The 25,457-nt window shown below is 29.7% G+C and overlaps 2 protein-coding genes across 6 annotated transcripts; one reads left to right on the top strand and one right to left on the bottom strand.

The window, feature by feature from the left end:
- Window positions 1-256: 256 nt before the first annotated feature.
- On the bottom strand, window positions 257-25,360 carry LOC100749418 (FAST kinase domain-containing protein 4). Of its 4 annotated transcripts, XM_033322737.1 has the most exons (11): window positions 3,041-3,146; window positions 2,762-2,810; window positions 2,554-2,692; window positions 2,062-2,448; window positions 1,835-1,984; window positions 1,499-1,753; window positions 1,225-1,372; window positions 1,065-1,151; window positions 833-991; window positions 645-720; window positions 257-542 (listed from the first exon to the last, which is right to left on the bottom strand). In XM_033322737.1, exons 3-11 carry the CDS (start codon window positions 2,680-2,682, stop codon window positions 326-328), a joined length of 1,608 nt encoding a protein of 535 aa, XP_033178628.1. In that variant the 5' UTR covers window positions 2,683-2,692; window positions 2,762-2,810; window positions 3,041-3,146; the 3' UTR covers window positions 257-325. The 4 variants fall into 4 exon arrangements, 3 of the variants coding, with proteins under 3 accessions (XP_033178628.1, XP_033178629.1, XP_033178630.1); XM_033322738.1 differs by lacking the exons at window positions 2,762-2,810; window positions 3,041-3,146 and adding an exon at window positions 24,884-25,360; XM_033322739.1 differs by lacking the exon at window positions 2,762-2,810 and having other exon boundaries at window positions 3,041-3,142.
- LOC100749301 (synaptic vesicle glycoprotein 2C-like) lies at window positions 6,239-17,749 on the top strand. 2 transcript variants are annotated; one of them, XM_003492160.4, is made up of 10 exons: window positions 6,239-6,435; window positions 11,833-11,889; window positions 12,240-12,401; window positions 13,705-13,867; window positions 14,223-14,344; window positions 14,609-14,847; window positions 16,015-16,199; window positions 16,693-17,006; window positions 17,106-17,393; window positions 17,508-17,749. In XM_003492160.4, exons 1-10 carry the CDS (start codon window positions 6,399-6,401, stop codon window positions 17,549-17,551), a joined length of 1,611 nt encoding a protein of 536 aa, XP_003492208.1. In that variant the 5' UTR covers window positions 6,239-6,398; the 3' UTR covers window positions 17,552-17,749. The 2 variants fall into 2 exon arrangements, with proteins under 2 accessions (XP_003492208.1, XP_024225846.1); XM_024370078.2 differs by lacking the exon at window positions 11,833-11,889.
- Window positions 25,361-25,457: the final 97 nt, after the last annotated feature.

The raw sequence follows: 25,457 nt of genomic DNA, 5'->3' as shown, positions 1-25,457 counted from the left end.
CAATTATACAGTTAATAATGAAGAATATTAATAAAAGTTTAATTAATAGAAGTTTTACGATTAAATAATATATTTTAATAACATAAAAAAATTTAATATGTTAATTAAATAAATATCTAGTATGAATTTTTAGTATTTTTGAAACAAATATTTATTACTTTTGCATGTATATATGTATATATTTTAAAAATGTGTACATTATGATTAATCAAATTAATAAATAACGGAATAGTAAGTAATATTAATAAAAGTAACGTAAACTATAAGCATAATTACATCCTATAATTTTTTTATTTATCGAATATTACAGAATATGAAATCATAATTAATTATCCGTTTTTTTCCGAAATATTTGGAATATTTGATGTCTTAAGTAACTTGTACGCTTTTCAATTTTATCTTCTATACCAAAATATTGGTAAGGTATAATTAATACTTCATAATTGTTATATTCCAATAAATGTCTATGCAATTTAATTAATCCTTGATAATCTGTATCTCCTAGGCACATGTCATAGTAATCAACTAATAATAAAGCTATCCTAAAAATGGATTAAGTATGTCATTTAATTTATGATTCTTAAATATACTATTATATTGAAATTTACATTTACATATTATTTCAATTTCCTTTTCATACTTACTTAATGAAATTTCCATTTTTAGTATCACTATGCATATTAATAAAATTAAACTTGTGATCCACACATATTTCAGCATCTATAATGTTATTTAAGTATGATATTATACTTAATATGTATATATTAATAATAATTAATTAATATATATTAATTTTTAATGAATACACATCATGAAATATTTTTTTAAATACCTAAAAGGAACCCCATGTTGGTATTTATACTCATATTGAAATGAGATGTAGATGGCAACATATTTTTTAATGTGACTTGTAGTGCTTCAACATACGCATTTTTTTGTTTTGTACGTTTGTTCACTATACGTGGTACTATCTCATTATTCAAAAGAGGTCCTAAAAATATTGGTTAAAATATATGTAAATTAACTTATATCTTTTTGAATACCAAATATACATTCTACCTTACCGGAATAATTGTTGAGTGCATATTGTGCATATCCATTGATATTTAATAATTTTAACTGATAGGATAATTTTTTGTTGATTTCTGTATCTATATAATAAAATTAAACATTAATTTATTATCAATGTAAAATAAATCTTTCATTCTAATCATAAATACTAACCAACGATCAATATTTTTGAAACAAACTTTTCATTTAATACAGATTCAGCATGTACGTTTTGCAATATTTTGAATACAGCAAAGCACCATACAAGATTTAATCTGGTAGAGTATTGAAGTTTCTCAATCTCTGAATTTGGGAAATATTCCTAATTATAAGATTATATTTTAGTGCATTTAAACCTCTTTTGGGTGAAAAATGTATTCATTCAAATGAGTGAAAATTCAAAGCAATAAATAAATATAACTGTCTTAAGGTTTCTTATGGTACATACCTCTATGATGTCATTTACATATTGAGAATGATAACCTAATGTTGCAAATGACAGTAAAATGCTTGCAATTTGTTTGTTGCTATATTTTATTTTGGATTTAATAATTTCATCACATAGCTGATTTAAAAATACATTATTTTTATATCTGACAAATGCCATAGATTTTAAGAAAGATATTATTGTTACAAAATTAGTTTCATTACCAGAAACACTTTTACTCCTTATGAAATCTTTACAAATTTTTTTAAGTAATCTCTAAAATAAATTTTAGTCTACTTTTATATATCTTTCAATTATTAATTTTCATTTTAAAGTAAATATTATTTTTGGCCTTACCTCATCAGAGTAATTCAAACTGCTCATACTAAACATTAGATTTGAACATGCTTTCGTACTCAGTAATTCATGATATTCAATAATATTGTTAAAGAAATAATTTAAAAGTTTCACATTTCTGTTACCTGCTTGTGCTAAGTTATATATATTCTACATAAAATCACAAATATATATATATATATATATATATGAAATAAAATTAAAGAAAAGTTATTTTACCTTTTTACCTTGATCATTGCAGACGTTGAAAGATTATAGTAATGAGAATAAAAATCTTCAGTATTAAGCGGAGAATTTTTAAATGTTGTGTTTTTATCTCCTGTTTGGCTTTGTACAGAACTTTTATTTATTTTAGTACTTGATTTACTTTCCTCCTTATTATGTACCCAAATCGAAATAGCTTTGAGAATATTCAAAATATCATCTTGAGGCATAGAAGATGTTTTCACAGTTTCTAGTATTTCTTGTACAGTTTGTGCTTTTTTAATCTTTTCAGTAATTATTGGTTTTACATTTAAATCTTTACACAATTCCATTTTTAATTTATCCAATCTCAAGTGTTGTTCATTAACTATCGTTATATTTGATATCATTTCCTTTATTTGGTCATCAAGCTTTAACAAATCAACATTTATTTTCTTAGTAAAGTATGATAATATTTCTCAAATATAAAATAAGTGTGTAATTACAGAGTTTTATTAAAAAACATAAAACTTTACCTTAACAGCAGTCTTAGACTCAGAGATTATTGCTGCTGTATTTGTACTTAATGATACATTTAATCGCCATAAAAATCGAGAAGTAAACCTGGTTGCTATTGTAAAAGCTGCCGTATTAAATTGCAACATTTTTGTGACACTGCAATATTAATTCATATAATTATAAAGAATAGAAACATTGAGATAAATAGTATGAATTAACACATACCTATTAATTTTATTTAAAAATTGTTATTAGCGAAGTCTTAATGTCACACCTATTTTATTTACAAAAGAATAACTTAAGAAGAAACTAAGATTATTATATTACACTTTTTAAATTGTAAAAATCAAGAAACTCATAATGAGGTTAGGTTCTAGTTCACCATAGTCTTAACCATTGATAAAAGAATTCTATTATAGCGTCGATTGTCACTTTTATATTCAAGGACGGAGAAAATACAATTTATTACATAATTTAATTCTATTGGTGCATTGTTTTTCTTACCTCAGTATGATTGAAAAGGATTTGTTTTATTGATGTATATGCAATGTTTATTTCTATTTTTAATAACAGTGTGCAAGAATCGTATATTTGTAGTATGAATGAAGTAATTTAGAAAATTAATTGACATTATCAACACTGTACATTTTATCTAAAAAAGAATCTTTTAAATTATAAGTATGCTATAATTGATTAAAGATGATAACAAAAAATTACTCTCTTAATATTATTTGATAGTACTGTTTATATAAGAACGATGTTCTATAAGTTACTATACAATAGTGGTTTCTAGTAAGAAATTTTTACTTAATACTTTTATAAAATATATTGGAATAATGTATTTATCTCATTTGAGATATAAAGATGAAATGTACTGTTTTATCATTAAAACATGTGCTACTCTAACCTATTTGATTTATATAACTTTATTATATATATGAATTCTGTATTACCTGATGTTATCAAAAAAACTATTTTCAATCTTTCATAGGTTTTTTCTCTTTGAATTAAATAATCTCCTGTATCTTTCTGTTTTAAATTATATTACTAGAAATTTATTACAAGTTTCATTCAGATATTTTAATAAAATTCATAACATTACATTAAAAAATATGTCTTCTCTAATTACATCTTCCAGTCAATATAAGAATACATAGTTTTTCTTCCTTTTTCACTAAAATTTTTAATTACGTAATAATACAACACGTACCTAGGTTAGAAGGAAGAGGAAACATCTACTATAACTGAACTTTCTACTAAGCCATTTGCGCCAAATTGAAACATTGCTAGTAGTATCAAACATTATATACAGGGTGGTTGATAACTGGTGGTACAAGCGGAAAGGGGGTAATCCTATGCGAAAAAGGAAGTCAAAAATATAGAATAAATATAATTTAAACACAAAAAGTATATATCAAAATATATCATTCTTTTCACCAATTATGATATTTTGATGATTTTATCATGATAAGTTATAAAAATTATACAAAAAATAAAGCGGAAAAATAAATAAATAATGTTTAATTATAATAAGATTTAAATATTTTTTGAAGATCTCTTATTTGATACTCATTTCTTGATTAAATATTGATTATTTTTAATTTCAGAGATATCTAATTTATTAAATTTTTAAAATCACATAATCATTGATTAGAATAATTATGAGATAATGAAGGCACTTATACTTGTAATCAATATTTAAATACGTATTAGTTGCAGTTTATTCTATCGTGGATTAATATATTTGTAGTACTCATGATAAAAATAATACTTAAAGAATATGTCATTTTTTTCGCTTTCTTATTGACATATTCCATCATAGTGAAGGCGCGACAGTAAAACAGTACCTACTTATATTGATTCATTCCTAATCGCAAACCCAACCCAACACAACCGCACCCAACACAAACATTATTACCAATCTTCACATTTGTGTTAAAGGACATATGTAATTGCCGATGCCAATCAAAATTGGAAATCTTATCTCAGAATCGGTTTTACATGTCGACTTTCAGTTATAATTATAATTATACATACGTATTAATATACAATTGGGAACACAAGTAGTAGCACGGTCTTTAAAGCAGAATATCTGCTTTTAAATTTGATCGAACGACTTAAATCGTTCTAAGTAGTTAGCAGGATTAGATTTCTGGACGACGCGTAAAAAAATTTTTGAAAAAATTCTTGTTCTTCGAAATCCCGAAGAAAATGGTAAACATCACTTCTTACGACCTTTTTATCTGAGCCAGTAACGAAAATTTGAAAAGTACACTTTTTAGCTTTATATTAGTTGTGTACATGTTGAAAATTTCTCGCAACGATTGTACAGAATCGTTCTCGTTACTACGTGATCCTACAATATTTCTTCCGGATTTCTCTTTGTCCATCATCGCAAACAGTACATTTATTCGGATGACAATTTTCCAGATGTTTTAAACGATTTGTATGATGATTTTGCAATTTTCAATTTACAAAATTAAAGAAAGGCCGACGCGTAACATGACGAACAAACATGCGATGCTATGCACTGGAAATGTCGTATGTAAGTACGGTGACTTCTAAAACTGTCGCAACAGCCTTTGAAACTGAATTCAATTTGCTTAAAATTGGATCGAAAGACTTGGAATTTTTTGAGAAGTTAGGAGGATTACTTTGCTACATAAAAAATTTGTTGGAAAAACCGCAATTGATTGGAATGGCGAAAAAAAAGTATTATACAATATCACATATTTTTTTACCCGTTGCAATGTAATTAATAAATTGTTTTCGTTAAATGTATCGAATTATACCAATATCAAATTGCTGAATATTAATATTTTACTACTTTTATATTATATGCACACACTATGTTATATTAGTCTAATTTAAATTTAACGCTGATATAACAACTATGTATCACTTGTAAAATTATAATATACCAACGCAATTGTAATTGTAATAACGCAACAAAGAACATTTTTATTATGTACTTTTATCAATATTTATCCTTCGTTCTATGATATCGATACTCTTTAGCTTTCGCACAAGAGTCTTTAAGTCCTGAGTGGTAACTCAAATTACGTAATTACAGTTATGAAAAAAATTCTAATTATATAAACGTAATTCTTAAGTATGTATTTGAACGAGATAAACACCTGTTAATCGACACATAATTCCTAACTCTGAAGCAAACTAAATGTTGCAACTTTTACCGTGGTATTTATACATATTCCAAAGTTTCGTAAAGCTAAAGCTCGTACAAACTTAATTGCTATCATTTACTTCTTCTTTGAACCGATAATTATCAAATTATTGAATTACAAATAAAATACATTTTTTATCCTATTTATTATTTTATGGATTTCGTTTAAATTTGAGCGACGTACCGTTAGTCGCAAATATGCACGAACATGAGAATGAAGATTGATTCGCTAGAGAGAAAAGATGGACACTTTGTATCGCCAATATAATTTCCTTGAAAGTTAAATCACTTTTTACGCTTACGCGTTTTGACGAACGATCGCGAGTTGCGTATACACGAAGAGTTTCGTCGCCGAAATCTCGAAACGCAACGTGCGTCACTGACGATGCGAACAGGCGATACAACAAATGGGAAATCAGTTTTGCACGTGGAGGTTCACCGGCGCGAAAAGTAGGGGAGACGATTTTCGGTTTGGCGAATCGCGCGGGGATTCGACCCTGGCCGATCGTACAAGCGCATGACAATATTTAAAGAGACGCGGCCGTGGATCGCGCGAACGTTTTCCATCCGCGCTACAGAGGGTAACACATAAGATTCTGCCTGCTTTCAACGGCAGTCTTTGCTCGCTGTTTGACAAGAAAGAAGACTAGTGTTCTAGCCGTTGCAAGCTTAATCGCTATGGTTAATCAGGTTGCCTCCTTGTCCTATATAGTGGGTAAGTATTTCCTACCAATTTTTCTGTTTTCATTTTCTAGTAAAATGGGCCATTTTATTTATTATTATTTTTTTTTTTTACTCTTCTTTAACTATATCGGAACGTATCTCGATGTTGAGATACGTTCGTTGACGATGATTTTTGATAGGGTATTATTCAGTGATTTGATAGGATGTAATTAACACGGTAATTGATTATTTCCCCATTTTAATTTTTTAATATTATAAAATACAGTATCATTTGCCGTGTATATTGTAGTTTATCCAAGATGATTTTTGGAGGGAGATTTGAGTAATTTATAAATATGAAACCGATCGAAAGAAGATATAATAAATATAGCGATCTAAACTATTCGGTGAACATTTGATTTGTGAAATTCTGAAATATTTAGGTTTTCACGACATTTTCAAATAATTTATCATTCTTTTAAATTTCTTCGACGTTGTTTGGATTGTTGTTTTTATTAAAAATGATTTACGTTTAAAATCGTCGAATCATTCTCTTATTGAGTTTATCGAGTTTTTATGTGAATAACAGAAAGTAGCATTTCTAATTTGCAGATTATTTAGTAGCACGATATTCTATCTGGATTTAAATAAATGTTGATTTCTTCGATTTTCTTCCTGCATGATTTTATAATGGTTATTATTATTGCGATCGTTCTACATAGAAAAAGAGATTCTCACGTGCGAGATAAATCATTTATGAGAAGGCTATCGTAGTACGGAATTTTAATAACGATCAAAATAGTTTAGCATAAATATTAAGCAAAGATAATATGCGTATGCTAAAAATCATTTTTAAACAATCCATCTACCCGGCTTTTTTCCCTTTCAACGTATAACGATGGCTGTGATATTTTAAGATTAATTAGATTTTAATCGGATCCGAAGAATCGTTTATATATGCCACTGGTACTACGCCAGCAGGCTCATAATAATAGGAAATATCAGAATGAAAACAAAATGTAGATATAGCCATTGCTTTGAAGGATGATTATTTCAAGAGTTAAAATTTGATATTAAATCTGCTTCGCGATTTTTATGTAATATCATTATTTTTATTAATATCTCGTTAAAACAGTTTGCAGTGCTACGAAAAGATTACTTAGAAAAATTTTATGACCACAAAAGAAACAACATATTGGCAACAGGCTCTTTACAGGTATAAACATGATTTCAGTGTGTTACGTTCAAATTCGATAAGATGGAAAACTCCAAATACAAAGATATTTGTAAATAAATTATATTTACAAAGCAAAAATCGTGTCCGAGTTTATTATTTTGATTGTGAAATATTTAAAATGCCGATAAACATCAAATGTCATAGCATATTGATAATCGATATCTTATTTTTGGTTACGATACGATTTGGAAATTGTTTGAGGCTGTTTGAAAAATTGTGTAATTATTATGAAATAATTACTATAATATTGCATTATTAAAAGGCTTATGATTGTCACTTCTTTTTTAAATGACAGAGGATAAACTTTTGATTGACCTGATTTACTTAAAACATTCGAAATTGCCAAATGTCTCTCGTAAACGATCGAAAATGTTGCATTTCAGCGAATTTGTCAATATTAGCGAAAAATACGCGTGAACGTTATTTTTGAAAGCGTAATGTCCTTTTGCGTCATCGCTTGTTCTTCTGCATTGTTACTAAACAGCAAAATGATAATCCGCAGCTAAAACAATTCTGACCATGAAAACAAATGTAGGTAGAATAAATTAAATTCCACAATCAAATATTTTGCTTTTAACGTATCGTATTATACGATACCAGGGTTACTTACGTCATTGATTGACTGTGCTTTCTTACGTCAATGACAGGTATTGTTGATGAAAAGACGCACGATTGAACGATGAAAACGTTATCAAAATCGTGAAACTTTTCTAACTATTGTGTACATATTATACTGTACATCATCAAGGTTCGTCATTTTTTAATAGTTCATCATTTCGTTAAATTACATAGCTAACGTTACTATTCGTTTGTCACCTGTATTTCGATAATTATGCATTTCGCTTAATTTTTATCGTTTAAAAATGCAAAGAACGAGTTATGAAAGATTCGATATCCTCTTAGCCAGAGATTCTTTAACCGAACTACGTGTCTTTCGAGGAAGCTTGAATTTGATAAAGAAGGAATTTTGTTCTCGATCGTACTAAACTACTCTCTGAAATAAATATTGAATTATCGAATCGAGATTATTGAAACAAAACTTTATACGTATACGAAATATTTAACGAGTTGTGTCACAGTCAGATTTCAAATTTCTAGCACGATGTTTCTACTTCGATCGTATCGTTTCGCTTCTCCCTCCCCCGCCCCCCTCCCAAAAAGTAGCGATCATTTTCTATTTAACGATAGTTACATTTTTCTTAAATGTATGATTTTTCATTTACGCTTATTACAAGTGTTTTAGGACAATTACGATTATTGATATCCAGTAAAAATTGGATGCTGTCTACTGCTTCTACTTTTCGCTTATTTTCTTATAAATCTGCTACTACATTGGCATACGCTTTGTAAATGTAAAACGCTAAATAATGTAAAATTTGTCCGATTTTTCTAACAAATTCACGGCCAATAATAGTTATGGGCAACGGTACTGTATCTATTTACGACAAATCAAATTGGTTTCGTTTCGTATTCGCCGCATAAAAGTCATGTTCCTGTATAGCGGTATAATCAAGCGAAACAACATCAAAGTAATTATCGTTGAAGTCACAATAATTACTTCCTTCAACCTTTGTTGCTGTAATTTCGATCCAAACCTGCTGTTTGTTCGTGTATTTGTCAAAAAGTACAGGGGGTCGATCTGCAGACATATCCGTCGTATTTGAATACGCCACAGGTGGTACGATAGAGGAAATGTTAGAATATAATTACTCCTTTTCATTATCATTTTATCTGCCGTTTATATTAGCAATCGATCGATTTACGTCACTTCATTGATTCGATTTCTAAGCTGGCTGATTGCTGAAAAATATTTGAACAAAGTCATATTTCTTCGTATAACTTTTTTTCTTTTATCAAAACACCTACGCTCGATCTATTCAGCGATATCGAATAGGATGTTTAATAGAAATTTTAATTAGAATTGCTTTCGCGCTTTGAAATTCCCCCTAACGAAATGATCATGAATTCTCCGAAATCTTCTTCGTCAATAATTTTTCGTCAACTAGCGATCGTTGGTGTTATCTTAACGAATTGTCTATTAATTAATGCGAGTGTACGAAGAACGGATAAGGATGCACGTACGTATTTTCGTAGAAGATTATGACAGATATAGATCTTACTGTTTCTACGATGTTTGCAACGTGACTTACCATTGTTATCAAGCGGTTAAGAGATGATCTAATATAGAAATGTTAATACAGTTGTATTGCTCGTACTTGAAATTAGCTATTTGCGAAGTAAGCTTTCATACAATGGACAGAAAGGGGATACGTGTTTTCGATTCGTCTTGCGATCTTCAAAGGATGAAAAAGCAGAAGCGAACGGAATTTATTGTTATGCGAATGGAAAAGCATGCGCCATCGTAGTAGCGACGACCAACGCCCAAAGTTAGTTTCTTAAAGATTCAAAGAGAGACGAAGGAGTTTTAAACAAATATCCGAATAAATGCGCGAAGAGATAAATTTGCCACGTTAAAGGAATGTTGGATTTCAAAATTATTAGATATAATATAGAGTTGCTTCTTTGTAATATTCGATAGAATTAATTTAATTTTAGGCTGACAGTATTGACACGATAATTGATCGATAAATATACGCTATATAGGTGAGTTAAAAAATTTAGACAAATATCATAACTAATTTAGTGAATTATTTACAGTACCTATATACATATATCAGATGTCAACATAGCTAATAATAGTACTAACTATTTAGCAAAACTGTATGCAGGTTAAGTATACAGCTGTCCTCTTTTCTGGTATTTGGCTCGTTTCCCACAGCACGAGATCTTACAATTATTTTCGATAGTCTGTTTGTTATTTACTATATTTATCATAAGCTAAATTGCGCGTGACTTTATCGATTCACGTATTTCTATCCAGAAAAATTGAAAAACGTGACTCGTGTATGCGAATAAAATGATTCAAGAATTGTTTTAAATCATTTGCTACGTTTGATTTATTTTATCTACCTTCGATTATTTTATATTAAACATAGGGTTGAATAAAATTGTACCGAAGTATTCTGTTTAACAGGATAAAAATTCCCTTTTCTTGCGATTAACAATTTTTATAAAACATATGTAATGTACTCGTTCAGTCTTATCTGAAGATACTTTTACAGCTAAAGTTATGTCGACCTTTCGTAAAGACAAATTTAATGGACTTCGTTTACTGTGCATTTACCATCAATTGCTGGTGTCACTATCTTGATTGTGCTAATGGTAATTAAAAACGACCCGGTAGAATGTCAAGAATTCTGTTTGGCGATATTCCGCTCTGTGTATGATAAATTTCACCTTACACAATATCGACTTTAATTGGAGGGCTAAGTGGAGAAACGATACAAATATATATTTTTTTTTTTTCAAAGGTCGAGGTAAATAAATGAAACTGTATATAGAGCCTGTATTTATCTAGAAGATTTTGTTTTAAAGCTCTGAGCTTTTGTAAATATCTATAAGAATATCTGAGAACACAGATTTCTCTATTAAAATTTATCTTTCCTGTGAAAACAAAAAAAAGATTTTCTCTTTTCTATAACTTTCTCTTCTTGATTAATATTTTAAAAAATAGCCCAGTTTGTGATAAATTGTGTATAATCGTATTATGACATTTTTAGAAAAAAAGAAAGATAATCAAAGTAGCTCTTAAAACAATTTATGTTAAAAATAAATATTCCTGCCACTAAATATCATCATCTTTTTTGACACAGTTTCTTATACTGTATATTTAATAGTAACAATATAAATAATCAAATAATAAAATATAATATTTGCAAAATTGTTAGTTGAATCAATTGTGAATATACAACTTGGAGACCGTGTCCTATTCACGTAATGGTAAATCGTAAGTTTATATAACATTTTTATGAAAATAACGATTGTCATAGCATCGATATGGATCGCATGTCCTCGATATTCGTTATAGCGACTTAAATCGAAGGTGATCATTAAACTGGTATAATATAAATATTGCCACTATAGCGTTAATTTATATGGAAATATTAAATTGTAGCTATTTTCTCAAACACATATAAAAGTTAACAATTATAGGTACATAGTTAATTCATAAAAATATTTTTTAAAAACTAATATAATATAACTAAACTATTCCCAATGTATACAACATTCTATACTACATATATATTTATTTTTTACTGAATTCTTTTAATACAAATGTCTAATATACGTATGTGTTTTTTGTTTGTTCAGAGAACAATGCAGGCAAGGAAAGCGCTGCAGATTTCGAAAAAGCCATCAAACTGTGTGGTACGAATTATTCTTTTTGTTTCTCTGTTACTTCATTTTTTATTATTTTCCATTTACTTTGTTATTCACTTACGTTCATTAAAACGATATACACGGTTCTTTAATACAAATTTAAATAACAACACTGTAACCAGAAATTATTAATACACTCTAGCGCAGTTAATTTTCTATGATCCTACATTTTCTACAATTTCCACATTCACAGTGTATTAATCCTTCAATTCTGAGAACTTCTTGATTTATATACAATTAATTACACGAGCAGATACTCAACGTCATGTTAGTATTTAATTAATTTGACCACTTCAAACGGCAAAAAGACTAATGGGAAATTTAATTTACTGTTTTAGGGTACGGAAAATTCCACTATGGCTTCGTATTACTCTGTGGAGCAATGTTCCTCTGCGTTGGTTGTCAGAACGGAATAAACGCGTACATTTTACCATCCGCAGAATGTGATCTCGATTTGAGTTCTGAACAAAAAGGTCTTCTGAACGTCGCCTTTCTCTTAGGTATCAACACAATCATGTATTTTTATTTTAAGAATGCGCGTGTCAAAAGCAAATGTACAGCCGTTACGTTTGTTTCCGAGTTTCTAATCTTCCGGCTGTGAAGAGTGTCGATAATGTATTTTTTAAATGTGTCCTTGAAATCCGGAAACTTCGGAACTTGCGAAAACAAAAGAAGTATAAACGTAAGATTATTTAATTTTTTCAAATCATTCGAATATATAAAAGAAACCTCAAATTCTTTCGTATAATTTGTCCAATATAGCGAAATGAGAACTGAAGAAGTTACAAGCTACTAAACGTTTTGCATAAAGGTTTTTCTTCGTCCTATGTTCATTCGTAACAGCTTTGTTTTATTGGAAAATCAAATTCGGCCCCTTACGCGAGCGATTAAAATGGATAGGATTCACATTGAAAAAAGATAATTAAAAACGTCTTAGTTTTTTCGTTTCCTTTAGCAAATGGATTAAGTAAAAATGGAAAAGTAAAGTATTTATGATTGTTTAATTTTGTTCAATTGCATTATTCGTTATTTGTCAGTCGCATTTATTCTAACTATGTTTTCAGTATTTCCACAAATTGGAAATTTAATTCGAATTCAATTGGAATTCAATTCAGAAAAACTAAAGCATTATCGATAATACTTGGAAATAAAACATTTTATGATCTACTAGATGTGTAAAATGATTATATTATTTCTAATGCAACAAAATGTGGTTGCCAAGTACAATAGTAAAAAAAATTATTTAGTAGGAACATAAAAATACTACGATATCCCAACTACCTATGTACATTTATTGCAATGTATTAGACACGTTAGATAGCACTTATTTCATTAGGAAAGTTGAAGAGCAGTTTTTTATATAACATCCCACTCGTAGCTTGTACGACTAAAGTCGATTAATCTTTCCTTGCATATAGTATTCGTCGAAGACAAAAGTTGTTACATGATCTAGGACGTTCAAAATACGAAATTTCTATTTTATAACAATCAATTATACTTTCGTAATCTTTTTTTTTTTTTTTTTTTTTTTGAAAACAAAATACCCAAATACGATATGAATTATCGAAAACAATTGTATTCTATCGTTCAATTGAATATTAAAACAAACTTACTGCGAAAAGTTAACTTATAGGAAGAAATTTTTTTTCTTATTTTTCTTATTTACCAATTTACATCCTCTAAACTACGAACTGTAAAAAGATAGAATCATGTTAATATCATCGTAATATTGTGACGATATTGCTATGCTATTTATCGGTATTTAGTTGACGTTTAATTTAACCTGATATTTTCTTTCATTAGGCGGAGTTGTAAGTTCCCTTTTCTGGGGAGTATTTGCAGATGCCTACGGAAGGAGATATATTCTCCTCCTTACTTTATTAAGTGACAGTATTTTGTCAATTGGAGGAAGTTTCTCTCAAAGCTTTAAAGTGCTGTTAATTTTCAGAGCACTCAGTGGATTCTTGTAAGTATATTACATATTATGTAATAAATATCGCATTATATATCTAGTCAGTCCATAGTATCGTGCTCATTTTCGCATATAATAAAACCGCAAAAAAAAAAAGAAAAAGAAAAAGAAATACGAACTTAACGTTTATTTCGATCTACGATATATCTTTCGTTATTTTGTATTATTCCTTGCAATCTCGATAACATATGAATTTTTGTAATCGCTTCGTAAAATTAATACGAATTTTACACAAGTCGCGTGTTCGTAGTAAGCGCATGAACTTGCAAAAAGGATTTTCTGTTATATGTTAATATTATTTATTATAATTTATGTATATTATTTTTTAACAATTACTCTTTGGCTTTAGCATAGGAGCTCCTGGTTCTCTGGTCTATACATACCTTGGTGAATTCCACACAGCGAAACATAGAGTAAAAACTATCTGTTACGTAGGATTCTTCTGGACCCTATCGTGGTTGATATTGCCTGGTAAGAATCGTTTACAGTCTTGTAAAACTCTTATTTACTAATACAACTATTTGAATAATAAATAATTATAATAATAACGAATAAAATTAAATAATTAACTAACAAATTTAATATTACATTTTTTAGTTAATGATCTTGGTACGTAATAATCTAATTGAAAGAACATTGATCAAATGTTTAGAACAATTTCATAATAATATTTCTTAAATATGTTACACATAGAAATTATTATGCAACTATATAAGGACTTTCTCTGTTTGTTAGGTTTGGCTTGGATTATCATACCGCTGCCAATATCTCTTCGATTCAATGGCATGTTGTATAATTCTTGGCGACTCTTTCTGGCTATTATTGGAATACCAACGTTAATGGTAACTTTGATCGCGGCTAGATATCCCGAAAGTCCGAAATTTTTGGTCTCTCAGGGAAAAACGGACGAAGCATTGGCAATTTTACGAAAAATCTACGCGATAAACACTGGCCGTAACGAGGACGACTATCCCGTAAGCATCGATGCAACTTAATAATTTTGAAATTAACAACATTACCCGTACCAAATAGCAGAAATTGCAAACGAAAGCACAGACACTATCGAATCAGCATCGCCATCGCATTTGCTATCAACAAAATTAACAATTAGTCTTTCAATTTCTATTTTTTTAAATATCGCCTATTTTGTAATTTAAGGCAATATTATTTATTGACAAATATTCTTATCAAAATTACTACTGCTATTTAAAGTACATACATCGTGATTTTTAATTTTTTAATTTTATTTCGTTATCAAAGTAGAGAATATTAAACATACAGGCTACAGGTGTCAGGAAATTTAAATTATGACTGTAGCTGGATAATTCCTGTACCGTAGCTGGATAGTTATACAAAGAAGGTGAAAGCATTGGCAAAGAGCTCGGAATGAACTCCCCAGAACTACATTTCCATGTTTTACACATCTTGAGGCAAGAGAGTTGAACAGTTTTGAACGAACAGAATCGTTTCGACAATCGACGAAAAACTTTCACAGGACTGAAAATATTATAATTAATAATAATTATATTGCGTGTGCCGCAGTTTGTTGAGTATATACTGAGCATGTTGTATACGTTGTGAGTGTTGTATGCAGTGTAGCAGTATTTATATTGTAGCCATATTTATTATAAAATGTATACATTTAGAGAACTTTCGGACGCGTATATCTGTTACGATGCGGCGGACGGTAATAGCGCAAAAGCGCGATGTTTATACGCCGGAAAATATCGCAATAGGACTATATCCAGCGCAAAGATATTTTGCAATATAACTCGACGATTACGGTACGTTAAAATCTCTGAATACGATGATCTTCTCTACGACCTGTACGAGGTAAGCTGCCGCCCATATATCGTTGGGATTGAGAATCACTGTGCGCCCCGCTGCTTAGGCTGACCTCCTTTTGTTCGTGTAAGGAGGTTTGCTCGCGTGCAGGGGCATTTTAACCGATTTTTTAATTGTCAATAACTAAAAACCAAAACCGAAAACGCGATCTTTTTTATTATTGATCTTCGTTTTGTTTCAACTTCAAGAATCACTCGTTGAATTTCCTGACACCTGTAGCCGAACACCCATGTATATGTAAAAGATATGACGAAGGGAATAAATTCGTGTCTAACGATGTTGTACTTGTGTTTCAGGTAAAAGTCTTGTTGTCCGATGATACGATGGATATTAATAATGTTAATAATACGTCTTTCTCCGCGTCCAGAGTACTAATGGAATTGCTGAAAAATATTTGGCAACAGATGCGTTCGCTCGCGTCACCGCCACTTTTGAAATACGCGCTTCTCTGTTGGACTATTTACTTTGCGAATATGTGCGGGTAAGCTGTTCATAAATCATATCGCGGATACAATCTTGCCACGCTTCAATTAAATTCTAGCCCGTTGACAATCTTAATGTATTTGTGATATTTGCTACAATTTTGTAATACAAAATACTTGTCACAGTATTGCATATCTCTCATATTTTATAGATAGAAACAGAGTAAACAGAAATACGAATAATATCAAACAATTACATTATTTCCTGTAAGAAAAGAGTAATTTTGAGATTGGATATAATGTTAATCAATTCCATATTAATGGAACGTCTTCTTATTTGATTTTCAGATTAAACAGACGTTTCTCACGCTAATTAACATAAAAATCAAGAAAAATGTATATATTAAATATTTGTATAGAAACCTGTGGAATTCCCTGTATAATTTAATGAAAGATTCGATATCTTAATCTACTAAATAGATTGTCGAAGAATTTTGTAATCGATCAATATTTTATCCTTTACTAAATAAAATTCATCTTATAATTTTTCAGATACTATGGATTCGGTTTATGGTTACCAGAGCTGTTCAATCGTTTTGAAAGCTACCAACATTTACATCCCAATCGAAGCGTAAGCGTTTGCAAACTAATCCAAGAAAGTGACCTGCAAGCTACCGTGACGCCAGCGTCAAATATTTCTCTTAATTCAACGAACGTTTTAATTAACTCGACGACTGAGACTGATTGTTCATCTAACATGGACGAGATGGTTTTCATCAATTCATTGACGATCAACGCATTTTGCTTGCTTGGCAACATCGTATCTGGATATTTGGCAAATCGTGTTGGCCGACGAACAATTCCAGGTAAATTTGAAATATTTTCATTGAAACGAATTTAGTGAGTTAGACGGGAAAAGCGTGCGAGGTCTTGTTTAAAAATTGCACAATTCCTTTCTGTTTCAGTAACAACCATGTTGTTAGCTGGAATGTTTGGCTTCGCGATATACTTCGTCGAGTCCTCCTTGCAAATTTTAATGGTGAGCTGCATGTTCTCGTTGACGATAGTCACAGCAAATTTCGTGATCAGCAGCATAGTGGTTGACATATTTCCAACGCATGTAGGCGCCGTTGCGATTTGTATGATGACCTGTTTTGGCAGAATTGGCGCGATCGCCAGCAATTTAGCCTTTGGAATGTTGCTCGATATCAGCTGCGAGGTGCCAATCTTTTTGGTCGGCAGTATAGTGATCTGTGAGTAAACATATTTATTCCTTTCAACTTGTCCAGTTCCTTTGCTCATTTCCCTTTTTTCCTTATGCCAAATCAAGTTTCATTGATAATAATTAATTGTTCGATTACTTTCAGTTGGAGGATTGTTGGCATTGATTCTTCCACAGAAAAAGAGTTGAACATTTCCCGGTAAAGGAATGAGAAAAGACGCGAATAATACGCTTATTACAACATTTGATCGTTTCGTACATTCCAACAAATTACACTCTTTGTACACGTGAAGCCAGTATTTTTTCCAAAACATCAATGAGAGACAGTTCGACTTGATTTCATCCGACGTTCAATTATGCATATATTTGAATAAACTATAGGCTATAGTTCGTGTCTGTAGCTATTATTTTTGTACAAAGTGTCGTCGAACTGTCTTTCTCTGAACTGTAGACTTTTCCAATTCGCACGAACATCATTCGAACGAATATTTAAATAATTGTGCGATTACGTTACACGGACAGTATTTTATCAGTTCATTCTTCTTCATTATTATAATAGTAATTAATGTTATTTCAATAATTAATATTTTGATGACTGCTAGTATTAATATATTGTTCATTCTCTGTTATCGTTTCTTCATAAGCAGTTACAAGAAGTGAAGATTGAGTTATTCGAATTTCTTTTAAGAACGTCTTCTAGGATACCTTTTATTCCAAGTTTGAGAAGTTTACAGTTACGTCATTAAATGTCATTAGTTTATAATCAAAGGAGCAAAGAAAGACGTTGTTAAAGATACAAGTGATACTTGACAGTGGTTTCCACAAATTCATAATTACTGTGCTTGAATAATAATTATGTCTAAATAGAAATTGAGAACGTATAGGAAGAAGCGAAACTTTTCTAATTTGGGACGACGTTTTTAAGCTCGAAGTTTATTATTCCTATTACAAAAGATAGCGTAGTATTGTCTAGTGTTACAATGTATGCGTGTTTTGTCTGTACGAATGAAGTGTGTTATAATCATGTATATACGAAAATGTGCTGTACGAGTAAATGAAAGATCAATGTAGAATAGATTTTAAATTTTAAGCAGGAGTTTAAATTTTTTAAACAATTTGTCACTCGTTGTATTTCTGTATTAATCCTTTTCCATTCCACATTTTCCTCTTTATTCCTGTAAAAGGACATACGCGTTTAGAAAATAATTTAAGTTAGTTAAAATATTAATACTTCTCGTTTATAGACCTCGAACATCGGTAAAACAAAGGTTTTATTACTATCACGAATGAATTTTTTATTTTCAATGAATTTGAGATAAATGTCAAAAGTTGTTTTTTTTTCTTTCGTTTCATCTGTCACGATGACCTGATAAAAATGGAAGAAATATCGTTGCTTGGTAGCCGAAAGGTAAATTAAGTAACAAAGTCACGTAAAAATTTGCAGCTTCATATATTTCTTTCTTTCGTAAAAATGAAAGGCGAGAACTCTGTTGCAGTTCTGTATATATAATCATCGCCATAAGTATCATTACTCTGCCTATTATTATTGAATACAGTTATATTGAAAATAGTATTACGAGCTCTCAAAGAGATGACAAATAATACCATTGTTCTTCTTTACAATGCCGCTCTTAGTCAATATTTCTATTACTCTTTATTACACCTACTAATTATAATTCTCGTTACAAACCCTTTTATTCATATTCGGTATTATTGTACCATTATTAATAATCATAATAATAGTAATAATAACATTGCTAGTATCGTTATTGGCGCAATCGTACGTCTACATACGGTATATTCCAAAATAAGTGGTATAAGTGGTAAAAAGAAGTGATTTCTTATAAGTAGATTAAATTTTCTTCTCTATAGTGTCCAAAAGATGGAAAATTTTTATTTTAATTTTAAGATCATATAAATAATTTGTCTTCATAGTTCGAGGTCTTGCGTAATTTTATCAATATTCATTATTATTCGTTTTATTAACAATAATAAGAAATACGATAAAACAAATTTTTATCCAGTAAACGTATTTTTCTATTGAGTTTCCTGTTAGTTCGTTAATTCAACAGCTCGCTGATTCTTAAAAAATATTTGTTTCTACCACGATTATTTTTATAGGAAATCACTTTTTTATATACTACAGCATATTGTAGAGCACTTTTATATACATTTACATTGGATCGCTGTATAAATGTTGAAGACGCGTTTGCTGTATATACAATATATATATATATATATATAAATGATATATATATATATATCATTTTAATGATTCCTTTTATCGATCAAGGGAAAGTTGTAAAATGTTCGCAGTTTCGTGACTTAAAATTTCAGTGTATTAAAAACATTTTGTTATACCGTCTATTTTCAATTCCATCAAAAGGTTTCGGGAACGATATAGTTTGAAAAATAATTAATATGAAACAATTACGGCATCGTACAATTGTTTAATAAAAGATCGTTTACTTAAGAATGAACAATTATACCGAGAAACTATGCGATGAAAATGATAAAAGTTGCAACGACGTTAATTAAACCTGTTATTTATATAAATTTTATTTCGCAGATAGAATCGAATGTACAACATTTTCTAACTTATCACCCTCGATCCACGTTCATCTAAATGAAAAACTTGGTGTGAGTTTTCTTCTCATTAAATTACAGATTTCAAGAGATTCATTGAAAATAATGTTAATTATATTGCCATTAAAAATGTAACGCACCTATATCATTTGCCTATATCGATGAGTTTGCAGTATTATTTTAAATAACATTTTACGTTATCTTTAACAATTTGTTAAATACTTTTTTTTTACACAGACAACAAATACATATATACATCATGCTTTTTACATTGGAGCACTACGAAACGATTGATCTAGTAAAAACCTTGAGATTTCGTGTTATAAAAATTGCAAATTCTGTATTCAAATACTTTTGAATAATCTCGGTTCAAACTATTTAATTCGTGAATTAAAATATTCACCATTCAAGGTTCTTCTTTTTTAAATTAACTGTTAGTCAATTATTTGGACCTACTGTTGTTTTTTTTTTTTTATTTACATCATTTATGATACAACTTATCTTAATTAGAATATAATTGTCGCAATGAGATTCACGAAGCAAAAAATGTTTGATAAAGCGAAGCAAAATTATTTGCAAAATCTCTTTTCTTTCATATCAAATTCACGTTCGTATTCGTTCTAAAGCTCGCTTAAGAAATAATTTTTCATTCTTAATTTTTACGCATTGTTTAACTAAAACTAATTTAAGAAGGGTCGTATTTCTCGTAAGCACAGAAATTTTTGAAAACATTAGAATGGAAACCTATCGCCTTTCAATTCGCATATCTTTCTTTTATTCTTTCATTCATAATAATTGTACAGATATTTTCATCATTAAATAATAATTTCCATAACTTTTAACCACACTGTGCCAACATAATCGTTCGCCATTGTTCATCCAAAAAGCGCGAATATAGCCTGAATAAATATTTTAATTTGTCTTCACAACCTATAATGCCTTTGCTCGCAACGTTAGAAAATACGATCTTATGAAGCATTTTTGGGCGTCCGCTTATATACAAACGTTCTAAGTATGTGTTAAATTTACGTATTAAATACATAGTACGTAATTAGTTGTATGTACACTCCCATTCATAAGCACTAAAACGTCTCTGCTGGCAAATGGAAAATTAAATAATCCGAAAAATCATTAAGGAATTCTCTTTATTCTGTACCTTTAAAAATTATTATTAAAATGTTGATAAAAATATTATCGATTCCGTATAATAATTTGCGACGTATCTCGATCCCTGTTTCGACCAATTTTTCCATTTACGTTACCAGTTTTCCCATTGCGTTAATTCTTGTATTATTTAATTCTATGCATAATTAACGCGTATTATTAATGTAATCAAATTAGTATTAATGCAATAAACGATTACACGACAGTCAGATTCGAACATTTAAGCACACTTTTCGGAGTTTCTCGTCTCGCTTTTTCTCAAATTTTTCAATCGAAATAAAAATCAGCAGATTTTCGAGCAGAATACATAATTCATTATTTTCCTGTAACCTTTGCAAATATACCAACTTCCACAAAATCGGTTCGACTCGCTATTTCGCTTAAATATAAATGAAATACAAATTAGTTGGTTACACGCGTAATAGCTTTTCTGATAGTTTTTTTTTCTCCCACAGAAGTTTTAACACTGATAAACGGGATGTGCATATTCTCAAAACTATTGTATATTGACTAGAATCGTGCTATTGTATTGCTAATGGAAAGTCAATTTTGTAAACCCTGAAAATTTATTAAGTCAGGCTATTTCTATTCTATTTTATTCGATCGACAAGCTATATCTTCTTTACGCAACAGACCAGCTCGGGAGATATTTTTCTCAGAATGTGTTAATTTTAAACTGGCGAGTGAAGATAATTTTAGTTTCACCATTCGAATAGAAATTTTGCGTTATCGTTGCAACGGTAGTGTCGTTACGCAGCTATCTCTTTTTCCAAAATGAAACACTTCTCGTGTAAGGCACTAGAATTATCGTAGGATCGGCTTTTTCAAGAAAGGAAAGAGCACAAAGTCCATTTGAAATTTTATTGTTAGTACTACGTGCGGTAAGTATAATTTACGCGTGTGCACACTATTCAAGAGGATTAAAAAGTTACATTATTTTTAAAAAGTTTAGAGAAAGTGTTACGTGTTATGTCATACATGCTATTAATTCTTCGTCTATTGAAAAAGCGACAAAATTTTCGAAAGTTTTCTCATTCATGAGATATCGAATTTCTTTTGATTCGATGAAGTAATTTCCGAGTCTTTTATTGAAATTGTTAGGTATAAAAATTTCACCATCGATGTACGTGTCTTTTGTAGATATACATCTCTATATTTATAACTATATATTATCGCTAATTTATTAAGTATTTTAAGATGCATATGAAGTGCATGTTTGAACAATAATTTATCGAATATCTTTATTAACTTTACCATGTTTATCAAGATTTCAAGTGTCCATGATATCTTTTATCTTTCACATTTGCTCGTTATATGAACAATTTTTATGCAATCTCAATAGCTATAGAAATAATGCTATATACACACTGCACACCTAAACCAAATACGCTATATACAAGTCGAAAAGTTATATCAAATATTCAATGCATTAGTCTCTTCGATATATGTATGTATATAATGTCATTTGCTACATCATATACATTCAGAATATGTATACATATATAGTTCCATCTTATATATTCTTCATTCAAGTTTATTGAAATAAGTTTTAAGGAATTGAATGTTATTTGTTAGAATCATGTACTTTTCAATCATTTTGAACAGTGTGGTTTAAAAACCTCTGGTTTAATTGTTATTCAAAAAGTATCATTATCAAAGTTCTTTGAGTCTTGAGAAAATTGTATCAGAGCTGATTGCCCGTAAATCTCGAGAAAATTCTATCAGATGATCGTACTTTAAATTTATCTAATATGATTCCCTTTTTTCGAACACATTCGCTTTGCTCGATCCTCGGCGCGATTTTACAATTTTTAAACCATAAGCAGGAAGACAAAGAACAAGTACTTTGCCTTGCGTGAAAATTATTCGCGAAGCAAAGAGTGAACAGCGATATTCGATGTTTATCATTAGATCTTGCAATATCGTCGACAAAGCGTAAGGTGCTTTTAATAATGATCGTTTGCACTATGCGTGCTACATTGTTAATCGTCTTTCGCTCTAAGTGGCTAGAAAGGCACTATGTTTCACAGACAATTCCTGCGAAGAAATCAACAACTTCCACCTCTTCGAGTACAGAGAATATATTTGAAAATCCTGGTGCAGCAAAGAACAGGATAATCTTCTTATTCCGGAGAAAATATTCTCTTTGTATAATAATTGTTCGACATTTATTTTATTCCTTAATCGTTGATTGTTAAATGTATTCGGACGCGATAAGAACTTTTGTCTTGGATAATATATTAAACTACCTTCGTTCTTGATTCAGAAAAAGTATTAGAGAAATTATTTAAAGACAGTAAATATAGCATTAACGATAAATTACGGTGTTGATCGAATTACGTTAAAAATCATATTATTAAAAAAAATTTGATTATCTAATAATTTGTAATATAGTTTTAAAATAAAACCGGTTAAAAGAAATTTAAGAGTATGGGAAAGCTAATAATTTAGAGTGTCGATTAAAAAATATTAACAAATTATGGTTTGCCTCTTTAAAATAATTTTTAAATCAAAATACAAAAGCTTCGGAGTAAAACTTAAAAATTACTATTTTACGGTAGCCTTCGATCTAAAATTCATTACCAAACGATATACAATGTATTTATAATGGTCCGAAAGCGGAATTTTGAAATTACAGTACTCTATAAAACGAAAGTTTATTTTGAAAAATCTACGCTTCCGATTTATTTCCCCTTCTTTTCTCAATTTCGTTCATCCTATTTTTCCGATGCACCACGACTTTTGGCCCACTCTGCAGGTATATCTTCGAGAAGCGTTACATGCTATATATATAAAACTATAATTGTACTTGCAACTACCTTGTAAAGTATTTCTCCGTTTTCTTTTTAATTACTGCGGCATTACGAGTAAATTTTTGAATATTTCAATGCACTGACTATCTAATTGAAATATCAAAAACTTGTTTCAAAAATTTCGATTTCCTTAAAATAGGAAACAAAGTGGTCGAATACAAGTAGCATGGCAGTTAATGCTGAAATATAGTTTTATATGGTTCACATCAAAATACGTCGTCTCACTTGTTGATTAAATATTCGTAAATGTTTCCATTAGATCCGTATATTGCTTTACGTTCACTACAAAGCTATGAGGAACTTGCACAGAACATTTTGCACAGAATTCAAAAATAGTAAACTGGAGCTTTTGAATGACAGATATTTCGATCTTGATACGTATCACAACGACGCTCTTATTTTATTTGAAGGTTATTTTATAAGAAAGTTTCGAAGTAAATTAAACACCTATGATTTGCAAAAAAAATTTAATAAAATTAGAATTACGAGTGTTTGATAAATCGTGAACGAAATTTTTTCTTATAAGTTAGTTTTTACCGTGAGAAAAAAGAAAAATTGTATGTAGAAACGAATCGATAAAAAATTGCAGCAGGTAGCGTCGTTAATTATCTTAAATATTTCGAAAGAAAAGAAAATCAAGCAATTAATTTCGTCATTTTCTTCCATAAATATAAAACTGTATAGTAAATAAAACGCATTTATGATAGGTATATATAAGCTGTCTCTGTTGGCCAATATTTTCAATATTTTTACCAGAAGTATATCAATTACATGAAATATATTCAAATTATTTGCAAATATCTAGACAAAGTGACCAACATTTTTAAGCTAAGAAGAATTAACCAATGGTATAGTTGATATGAAAATGAGTGCCGTGAAAATAATAAAATTTGCACATTAAACCAGAAAATAGCATGAGACATGTTGTGTGCCCTCAAAATTTCATAAGAATACTTACGAAATTAGCTGAACGCCATTCGTCGAGTTCTACCGATGATAGATGACCAAACACAATTTTCAAAACACTGACACTAACTGCATTATGTTTATCGCGTAAATATATAACCAACTGGTTCCACGAAAATGGATACGAAAGAGATGTTAAATATAGAAAGAACAGAACAGAACGAACGTAATATGACAGAAACAGAACGATAGAACGAATGGAACAATTATTGCTCATGGTGTTACTTAAGGCGTCGTAACGTACCATACGAATCTGTCAAAATATTCCAAACTTCATTCGCTCCAGAGGTCGCTCACACCGTTATTACGTTCGGAAGTATATATGTACTTGAATATTATCCATGCTGCTATATGAATTGATCCGAGAAATAGGTTTAAACGCGGCTTAACTGGTCTTTTATCGACAATACAATACCTTTTGTCTTATTCAAGACGTTAATTTATAATAAATTTATAATAATTTATAATAAACAACTTTTACAATATACATATATTATAATTAGTAATAAGTGTTAAATGAACGACGTGAAAATGAAATTATTTTTAACGAACGATCGATCGATTTT

The sequence above is a fragment of the Bombus impatiens genome, unplaced genomic scaffold, assembly GCF_000188095.3.
Source record: "Bombus impatiens unplaced genomic scaffold, BIMP_2.2 scf_0664, whole genome shotgun sequence".
NCBI lineage: Eukaryota > Metazoa > Arthropoda > Insecta > Hymenoptera > Apidae > Bombus > Bombus impatiens.
This window is presented reverse-complemented; position numbering and strand designations above follow the sequence as displayed.

Excerpts from the sequence above, each read along its gene's own strand:
- LOC100749301 (XM_003492160.4), top strand. The coding sequence starts at position 6,399 with ATGGTTAATCAGGTTGCCTCCTTGTCCTATATAGTGG. Across the intron at positions 16,200-16,692 it reads TACTTTGCGAATATGTGCGG|ATACTATGGATTCGGTTTAT; the intron begins GTAAGCTGTTCA and ends ATAATTTTTCAG. Across the intron at positions 17,007-17,105 it reads TGGCCGACGAACAATTCCAG|TAACAACCATGTTGTTAGCT; the intron begins GTAAATTTGAAA and ends TTTCTGTTTCAG.
- LOC100749418 (XM_033322738.1), bottom strand. The coding sequence starts at position 2,682 with ATGTTGCAATTTAATACGGCAGCTTTTACAATAGCAACCAGGTTTACT. Across the intron at positions 2,449-2,553 it reads AGTCTAAGACTGCTGTTAAG|CTTGATGACCAAATAAAGGA; the intron begins GTAAAGTTTTAT and ends GATTTGTTAAAG. Across the intron at positions 1,754-1,834 it reads GTTTGAATTACTCTGATGAG|AGATTACTTAAAAAAATTTG; the intron begins GTAAGGCCAAAA and ends AATTTATTTTAG.